General features: G+C 38.0%; 1 protein-coding gene across 1 annotated transcript; it reads right to left on the reverse strand.

Moving 5' to 3' along the window:
- Positions 1 to 555: 555 nt before the first annotated feature.
- LOC137108056 (sperm-associated antigen 7 homolog) lies at positions 556 to 5527 on the reverse strand. The gene is made up of 7 exons (XM_067492332.1): positions 5368 to 5527; positions 4180 to 4247; positions 3981 to 4069; positions 3464 to 3548; positions 2836 to 2925; positions 1638 to 1794; positions 556 to 1547 (listed from the first exon to the last, which is right to left on the reverse strand). The coding sequence occupies exons 1-7, from the start codon at positions 5450 to 5452 to the stop codon at positions 1435 to 1437; spliced, it is 687 nt and encodes a 228-aa protein (XP_067348433.1). The 5' UTR covers positions 5453 to 5527; the 3' UTR covers positions 556 to 1434.
- Positions 5528 to 9789: the final 4262 nt, after the last annotated feature.

Consider the following 9789-nt stretch of genomic DNA (forward strand, 5'->3'; position numbering starts at 1 on the left):
AAAACAACAAAAACATGGACTTCATTTTTTTACATGTGCGTGACTGAGTCTTCAACGCGCAATAAATATGTTTCTGCAGGACAGAAACTGCAGGACAGTGTGACACAAGGATTCAAAAAATTCCAACCTTCTCCCCCCTGGTTAATCTACGGCGCCTCCCACAGGACACATGACCTTCATCTCAACTCACATACACGGGGATGATAGCAGAGTGACCTAAACACCCTCCCTATATGCACATCACGCCACATAATATTTGTGGAAATATTTGCAGCCTCTAACATTTCAGTTATATTTAAACAACAGTAAATTTCCAGCTGATACAGGATTCTGCTGATTCAAATCTCAAGTTATATTTGAGAGTGAATATTTACTAAGTTTATGTGAAGTTTATGGGTGAATAAGAAGCAGTGTAGTGCTTTGAGTGCCAACAGGTAGAAAAGCGCTATATAGCTGCAGACCATTTACCATTTGTTATGTTTTAAGCCCCTGGAGTTGTCAACGAAAACAGCGAAGAGACAAAAATCTGAAATAAAGGCAACATACAGCCAAAGGTCTAATACTCCCTTTATTACACATATGGGACGATAAAACAGTGCAACCATGTTAAAACAAGACAGAAATGCTGAGAAACTCTTACTGGAAGAAGACAAAAGACATTGAATAAATCCTGGTGACCCACTTCCCAACAAAAAGTCTGGCAGTCCCACCCCCTTAGTATGATGCCTATGCAAACCATCACAGGGCTTATTAATAAAGCCTTTTAATGTGGGAATGACAGTTTAAATCACAATCAGTGCAGACGTATAGAAACAAAGAAAATCTCCATAAAATCCGCATGTAGTGCAATAAACAGTGTCTCTTAAAATGGGGTTCCTCGTGTGTTGTGGGAAATGGCATGCTTTACAGACTTTACAGTTTAGAAACAGGTTGAGAGTAAGACCAAAAAAAAAAGGGAAAGAAAAAAAAACCCGGTCAACAGACTGCTTTTCTATTTCCTTTTTAAAAATGACACTGATATTTGAACACTGTCAAGACTTTGTAGCCATTCTTGCTTCATTTGACCTGACCGAAGCTTTAAATATTGTTAGTTACAAAAATGGCACAGGGCACATCTGCGACAAAAATATTGAGATATGACGATAAAAGGTGTTTCCATACTGCATATGATCCCTGTCTAGACATGGTGTTACACGTGGATGGTAATCCACCTCCAGGATCACTTTCGCCTGAGCATCCTCCACTTAACAACATTTCACGAATTCCACACAGACTCAGAGATACTCAAATCCTCTCTTATAAGTTATATGTTTACATGTCTGAAGTAAAGGAAATTGCATGAAAGAATGAATTAAAATTGTTCACACAGTAATGTGCCCAAACACACACACACACACAAACACACAGTAGACAGAGGGCAGAAACACTGGAGACTCAAGAACTGCTGCTGTGTGCCCCTGTGTCATCCTTCTTCTGGCGTTTCTTTGCTCTGATTTCATTCATGGCTTCCTCTATAGAGCGAGTGTCTCTCTTGTTGGCCACCGGCACTGAAAAAATTCACCAATAAAATTAGTGGTGTGAATTATGTGAGGCCAAGTGTAACAACGTTTCTATGAGACAGATGGACATTCACTCACCACAGCCATACGCGCTGTTGGCCTCTAGTGTGTGTGCTGCATCTTTTGCTGCTGAGGTGCCAATTAGGTGACTGTACTTGTCTCTATAGTTGGAGTTGGGACATGTGTCTGGCTTCTTTGTCTGACTGGAAGCAGCTTCTTCCAACGCAGCTTGTTCCTGCAGTCGCAAAGAAAGAAAAAGCCACCAACTGTAAATTGAGAAATTTTAGGTACTTCCTCAAACTCTCACTGTGTTCTGCAGTATGAAACACTCGTGTGTGTGTGTGTGTGTGTGTGTGTGTGTGTATATGTGTATATATATCTTATATATTATATATATATATATATATATATATATATATATATATATATATATATATATATATATATATATATAATATATATAAGATATATATATATAAGATATATGATATATAATATATATATATACACATATACACACACACACACACACACACACACACACACACACACACACACACACACACACACACACACACGCTTTGCCTTCCCTCACTTGTCCCACCTTTGAATTATTTTAACAAATTGATTTATTTCAACATCGCTGAAGAGCTACTATACATTATGAAGAAATGCATGTACAGAGAAGTATATGTAGTAGTGACATCCTTAGACAAACATGACAGTGCCTTGTCAAGACAATGAAAGTTAAACCACAACATGTAAATAAACTAGTGCTTCAGCTATGAGTGTGAAAAAATATATTAACCAAACAAGTACATGAGTTTATAGTTTCATTTTGTATGTACATTGTCCTAAATAAAACAAATACCTAGTACAGTATCAGTTCACACGATATCAATAAGCCAGTTTGTTCTCTCCACTAAATGTGGTGCAGGCAGGTACTGTAGGAGAATGGGTTATCTGCTCCTCTGAACGTTAGTGTATTGGGATTGTAAGCAGTAACGTTAGACTGTGTGTACTGAAAATGTGAACAATGTTACCGAGGTGTCCCCGTGTCTTTATAGGCTATGGTTTTACCAAGAACTCTTTAGAAAGTAAGACCGCCTGATTGGCTCTGATGACGTATAGTAGTCTTGAATGGTTGTTCCATTTCGTAGGGAGATATTTCAACCACTAACCCTTTTAGCTCAGTTTTAAGCGGAAACTCAAAAATGAGGGAGCACTTGAAAACGAGGGGTGGGGGTATAAACTATGAAAGAGCATTCAGGCTTACTTTTAGTCTTCGCCGCTGCTCTGCCAGCTGGGGATCCCACTCCTCCCCTTTGCGATAGGCTTCCAGCTCCTCATCTGATGGAGCAAACTCCTGCCACGGCACAAGAGGGAATTAGTCTCACGTAACAATCTTTGCTAGTCTCACGTAATCTATTATTTCAAAACTAATACTGTACATAAATATTTTGTTGGACTGTCCTTAGCTTTAACTATGGCATGCGTTCATGATAAAACTGAGCTTATAAAATGTTACTTTTTTTTTTTTTATCAAAACTTGCATTAATTTCTCAAAAGTCTCTTGTATTAATGATGGGAGTCAGACCACTGCACAAAGTCTTCTCGAGCACGGTGGCCAATCCATGTGTGAAATGATGTCTCGTGCTCGTACAATTCAAGCCTGAAATATCTTAAAATATGGCCCTGACAGGGATGGGATGAAAAAAATCCACTGGTGGAAAAAAACAAGGTCATTAAGTATATTTAGGTAGTCAGCTACTCAGTTAGGGTTGAATAACTTGTTGAGACACATTAATCACTGTAGTAATTACCCAGTGGAAGGCTCCTTTCTATATGCTAAGTTAAACATTTTTGGCCAGTTTATCAAATATTGTTTGAAAAAGCATTCAGACCTTCTTAAAAAGCATAACGTAACGACTCTCCTCATCCTCCCCAAAGGAAAAAGAAGTCAGACCAGCCACTTCTGCAACATCATGCCTATGAAACAGGAAATAGTGAAATGTAAATACATGTGAGCATGTGGCAAAACATGTCCCATTTGTTATTACAACCCCAATTCAAAAAAAGTTGGCAAGATGTGTAAAATGTAAATAAAAACAGAATGTAATGATTTGGAAATCTCATCAACCCAGAATAGAACATAAACAACTTATCAGATGTTGAAACTGAGACAATTTACCATTTAATGGAAAATATTAGCTCATTGTCAAATTGCCACCAAATCCAAATATTTCCCATGTAATTGTAAAATGTCTCAGTTTTAACATCTGATATATGTTGTTAATTTTCAATTGTGAATAAAATATGGGATGAGATGAGATTTGCAAATCATTGCATTCTGTTTTCATCCTAACGTCCCAATGTTTTCATTTTTGAATTGGGGTTGTAAATAAAGTAATGACTACTTACAATATACTCCTTTCAATCTTCCCCATAGGGTTGTATTTTCTTTTCTGCTGTGAACTGTCTTGGATGAAATCCGACACCTCTTTCTCCATCTAAATGAGTGATGTTGGAAACCACAACGTGTCATTTTGTAGAAGTGAATGGACGTTACAGCACTGTAACTAAATCCAATGTGTATTAGATATTACACTTAAGCCATCACCTTTTTCCTGAACTCAGCTTTCTTTCTTCTTTCGTCTTCCTCCATCTTCTTGATTCTTGCTGCTTGCTCTTAAGAGAACAGAGGGTAAAGGTCTTTAGTTTCTTTATGTCTAATAGCATTAAATCTTCCTGACTGTAAACACAGATCATTCTGTCTTACAGCTACAGCTGGCCTACTTAATCAAGACACAGACATCCAGTAAAACCCAAAATCTGACTTCCAGATAATTCAGGAATGGAGTACATCGAGAACTAAATCTTAATATTTCTTACATCTTTCAATGGAGGGACCAGGCTTTGATGCTTTATCGGTAGGCACTCAGAATAGCCTATTTATATTCAGCCACTTTTTTTTACAGCCCTCTTGTGGCTGTGTCTTTATGACAAGTGAAACAAAGATAAAGCTGTTCATTATCTCCACTCAGAAATTTGCCTGTTAAAAATTTCAGTGTTGAAGGGAAATTGTGATCTTCTGAAGATGTACAGCCAGAATATGTTAGTTTGTGTATTCCCAATTTCTCGGGTTTTAGTGGTGCCATCTGCCAGTTTTTGTTGTGTATAAAGTTGAAATGAGTTGAAAAAAATTAACACTGAAAGTGTCAGTGTTAAAGTTTCAGAATCATACAAACGCAACGAGGAGTATCACCTAACTTTGGTATTTAACACTATGAACAAAGCTAATAATTACGTACACATTTATTTATGGGATTCACTTTCGTTTCTTTAGATCACTAAATGCAACCCACTAACAGCCATTAGAGACTCTGTTTCCTGAAAATTCTGCTCTATAAACAGAGACAAAATGTGGCTATACTTTATTGTAAGAGCGAGGACTAAGACTTAGTATCTAAAAGACAGAGAATTATCAGGGTGTAATCCAGGTAGAGGCTACATCAGAGGTTACGGCCCTGCTTGTTGGCGGAGTGCTTTGGTAGGTTTGCGTGTTTACAGGGACAGCAGCTGCCTGAGGTCCAGGCTCTGACCTCAGGTATGCGCCAGTCTGCGAGTTCCGAGAGGCGGTGCTAGACCCGGTCCAAAGAGGCTTATTTGATGGCTCCAATGGCTGCACCATAAATGCTCTCTTCCCCTGTCCTTTATCATTTGTACACACTAAGATTCAGTTTACAGCCATTTCCGCACTTTGAAGTGAACGCTAAACGACTCGTTATTTAGACAACACAGTATGTACCTCGAGCCTTTCGTCGGCTTTCCTGGTCGCCGACTGTTGGAGGCTTTTCCATCGCGTTTAGGATTGAACCTAGGAGGTCCGCCATCTTGCAAATGATAGGGCAGACCGTCCAGACCTCCGCTGTTGTAGTCGCCCACAGCACTACAAGCTGCGCAGGCGCAGTCCACTGCAGTTTTCTTCGCCGCGGTGTAAAACCGGCGCGAAAAAATGTTTAGCGCCACCCTGTGTTTTACTGTAATGTTGTATGTTCTCGTCACTTCACCAGTTTTTCGTTACTAAAAATATGAAGTGCCTGTCAGTCCCTAGCTTTAATTTATTACTCAAAAATTGTCACTGCAGCCAGAATATACATGTTCAATATAAAGTTCCTTCTGTTAGGAGAGAAGATCAATGCTTTAAAGACCATTCTAATTTGAAGTGGTCTTCAGTGTATTTTCACTTCAAACAGCCACTTTCTCACATCTTTTATCTTTATCTTTAAGACTCCCTGTCTTTATAATGTTTGCCTTATTTTGCCCTTTGGAACTTTTCACAAATTTGTACCCAAGTGGTTTATAATTAACTATCTAGAATTATGTGATTCCCACTGGTAGATGTATTAATACACTATGCCCTGTCCTTTACTTTGATACGAGAAAGTGTAATTTTGCCATGCTCACCTTTCTGATCTGTTTTTGTTTTTTACAAGACTCATAGTGGCAAAATGGCAGGGTTTATAATGATAAATCCTAGATTGAGAGAATGATCACTAGTGGTCATGCTATACAAATATGTTTCCATGCCTTCTGTTGTTATTGTTTTGTTAACAATCCTCCTCTGTGTGATTGGAGCAGTGCGTTTTGTGCAGTTGATTGTAGTTTTACAGCATCAGCAATAGCACATGAACTACCACATGTGGGCAGAGCAGTGAAAAACAGAGGGCAGCCCTGAAAACACAGCAGGACAGACAAATTTGTACTGCTTACTTTACACATTATTTAGTAATTTACTTGTTATAATGGTTGGAGAGCATGTTGTTTTGAATGAGTCTTTTGTGATCTAGATTTAATCCTCAGTCCTGGGGTGTATGGCATGTAAAGAACACACCAAAAGAACCTTCCCAATTTCATTTCGATGTCTCTGTTAGTGAACACAATGCAGGGTAAATATTGTTTTGCACATTAAGTATAGAAAATTACAGTGTGGTTCTTAGGAAATGCCTAAAAGTAATTAAGAATTTCAAGAAGCTGAAGCTGTTCACCAAGCTGAGTAAGCTGATAGTTGTAAACTTCAGCCCTCAGACTCCCATCATTCAGCGATATGTTGTTATTGTGATTTGGACAGGCCACAATGGACTCCTCCCCCACAGTTGAAATGCTCTATAAATGCAGCATCAGCTTGTCGACAGTGTCTGGAAGCTAACTGTTACCAAAACATGAAGGGACTGAGCTTGGTTCTCCTTGTGCTTCTACTTATGCTCGCAGTTGGGGAGGGTAAGCAATGGATACAACAATTTTATTAATGTGTGAGAATAAGTCCAGCAAATTATAATTGGCAAATGCTCAGACTTCACTTATAATGAGCAAACAATCATGAAATCACAACTTAACTTCCTTAAGTAAAACATTAGAATTTTTTTTGAAATAATGTTTTATTGTGATTGTTTTAATATGATTCATGAAAACATCAACCAGTTAAGTCAATCATTATCAAAATTGTGAATATATTCCTCATACTTTTATAATTTTATCTTACAGGTAATGATCCAGAGATGCAGTACTGGACATGTGGGTATAGAGGACTCTGCAGACGGTACTGCTATGCTCAGGAGTATATCATTGGTCATCATGGTTGTCCTCGAAGATACAGGTAGGCCAGCAAAGACGATACTCAACTGTACAGAACTCTCTACATGTTTGTAGTTTAATTGCAAATCCAATAATATATGAGTTTCAGCAGAACAAAAATATATATACACAGGATAAAGTAAAGTGAACATTAACACAAGTGCAAATTTTCAGGTGCTGTGCTATGCGGTCTTAGCACCTGTCATCTGATGATACCTGCAAGATGTCAAGGCACAAGGGCTCTTCACCACAGGGAGCTGGGATCCTGTTAATGTTACTCTTAATCAGTCCCTCTTGGACTCCTAACATGATCTGAGATCCAGCAATGAAAGTTTTTGAACTTATTTACAACTGTTAAGTATGCAGCTGCAATCATGTTGCTCAGTTCTACTCTTTGAAATGCAGTGTTGCCAATAAATGCATGAAACTGACTGTACTGATGTTTTGTTTGTTGCTGTTTAGACAGGAGGATCATTCCCAGTTTTAATTGTATTGTCCCAAATTCTAAAGCAAAATAAATCTTCTTCAGTTTGCACCTGATATATACAGTAAACTCTAGCGTTAACACTTCTATGTGCAGCACATTACCAGTTTGGTTGACCTTGGGGAAATAACAGCATGGAAAGCAGTCTGAGTTGAAGCAGGCATGCTTTTGCTCAGCATGGTACTGAGAGGAGACAATACTGGTCAAGTGACTGACCCAAATAGCTGTGATGGAATAGAGCGTTTGTGAATGAAGTGTTATGTCTCTTGTCTGTGTTTATGTTATCTCACCACTCTGTCTGTCTGGACAACATTGTCTGGAATAGACGGACAACGTCACAATCCGCCAGTCACGATTGCAAAGCAAATTCATTGTCATGTTGTCTGCCTCGCATCAATCATAAGGTCAGGTGTCTTTGCTGGTGAACTTTGGCTTTGTGGATTTTGCTAGTTTTTAAGGATGCAACATGACTGTCTGGCCAAAAAAACAAATGTATTTTCATCAGCTTCAGGCAAGACAACAAAAAGCTTGTCATGTTATATTATAAAATTACTGACAGATGTAGTGACAGATGACTGAATAATTTTTTTTATTAACGAACCAGGACCTGCACATGTACTGGTTTGGGTTAGTCGGCCACCATATTGTGTATTGTGTTGTCACATGGGTTTAATCTTTGTACAGTTTAAACAGTACAGTGTGAACGAAATACAAAGGGGTAAAAGCCCACAAACCTGTTTATGTAAGGCTGACGGTCTTTACACAGATTGACAGAAAACATCATAAAAAGGTTATTACAGGATGAATATATTTATACCTGTAACTATATAAAAAAGTATATTTTTAAAAATATATTTTAATTTTAGCTGTGACCCTAATAGTGCCGCTCAAGTAAGAAACCAAGAAACACTAGTTCTGGTTACAGAGGGGCTTTATTTCAGTTAGTGAAGTCTGAGTGTTCATTATCAAATCACAGAGCCCATACGTGATTTTATGAAGCATATGTGAATGTTTTTGGTAAAGTGCTTGCTATATAGTCCAATGTTTGGCCTACAAGACAGTACAATATTATTCTAGTGATGAACCCTATTGTAGAGCTATTTACTGGATTGAATAGTAGTTCATGTGTTCATCATGCTATGTGGTACATTGACCACATATTCATTTTTCATTCTTGTCTGCCAAATAAATGTGATGTAATTTGCAGAAATATCTCATACATGAATTGAGACCTTTAAATTCTACAAATTCACTTTTGAATGACATGATTTAGAACTCTACCAGTCAAACCATTGTGATTGTAGAAGTAAAATTCTAAGTACATTTGACTTGTAGCCTGTACATTGGTGGTTAATGGAGGCAAAGATCCTTATGAATGAACTCACAAATGTTAGGGTAATGCTCCTCACCTTCACTCTATTGAGGCTTGGTATCAGCATCCTAATTGTGCTTCATAGCTGCATCGTCTCAAGGCTGAGGGAACGATGAAAGGAGACAGAGATATGCCCTTTTAGATATTGGCCTGCAGACTTAGCATAAATATGATGAAAATCTTAGGACTAATAAAAAACTGAAGTATTAACTACCATGGGTCTAGAGTAATGTTTATTCAGTTGCTAGTCACACACATGAACTGTGTGCTGGGAGAGGAAAAAGAGAAGGACAGATACAAGCTAGAGCAGCTAACGGTCAGCTCTTGTTAGTCTGGGCCACGAGAGATCTATTACACTACAAAGTAGTTCATCTTCAATGCAGAGTTATAGTTTGCCACACCTTGACTTCTCGAGGGATGAATACATTCTTTGTGACATTTCTGTGTTTATTATCCCCTGTAGTATAATATAATTTTAATTTTATAAATTCAGGTTTGTCATTTGCTGAGGCAGTCCTGTAACATATTTGGGCAGGGCCTGCATTACATTTCTGGTATTCACATTTCATTCTTGTCTTTTTACAGTTTACACACTTCTATCTAGTGAGGTGGGGGCCCTTTTATTTTTTCCCACTTCCTGTCAAATAATATTACTTTACTCTTAGAGCTGCTTATTATTACCAAAGCAGATCATCCCATTACCAAACTAATTGGAGAGAAGTTAAACATTATCATGAATT

Source organism: Channa argus, chromosome 22 (assembly GCF_033026475.1).
Source record: "Channa argus isolate prfri chromosome 22, Channa argus male v1.0, whole genome shotgun sequence".
Taxonomy (NCBI): domain Eukaryota; kingdom Metazoa; phylum Chordata; class Actinopteri; order Anabantiformes; family Channidae; genus Channa; species Channa argus.

Excerpts from the sequence above, each read along its gene's own strand:
- LOC137108056 (XM_067492332.1), bottom strand. The coding sequence starts at position 5,452 with ATGGCGGACCTCCTAGGTTCAATCCTAAACGCGATGGAAAAGCCTCCA. Across the intron at positions 2,926-3,463 it reads ACGTTATGCTTTTTAAGAAG|GAGTTTGCTCCATCAGATGA; the intron begins GTCTGAATGCTT and ends GTGCCGTGGCAG. Across the intron at positions 1,548-1,637 it reads CAACAGCGCGTATGGCTGTG|TGCCGGTGGCCAACAAGAGA; the intron begins GTGAGTGAATGT and ends GAATTTTTTCAG.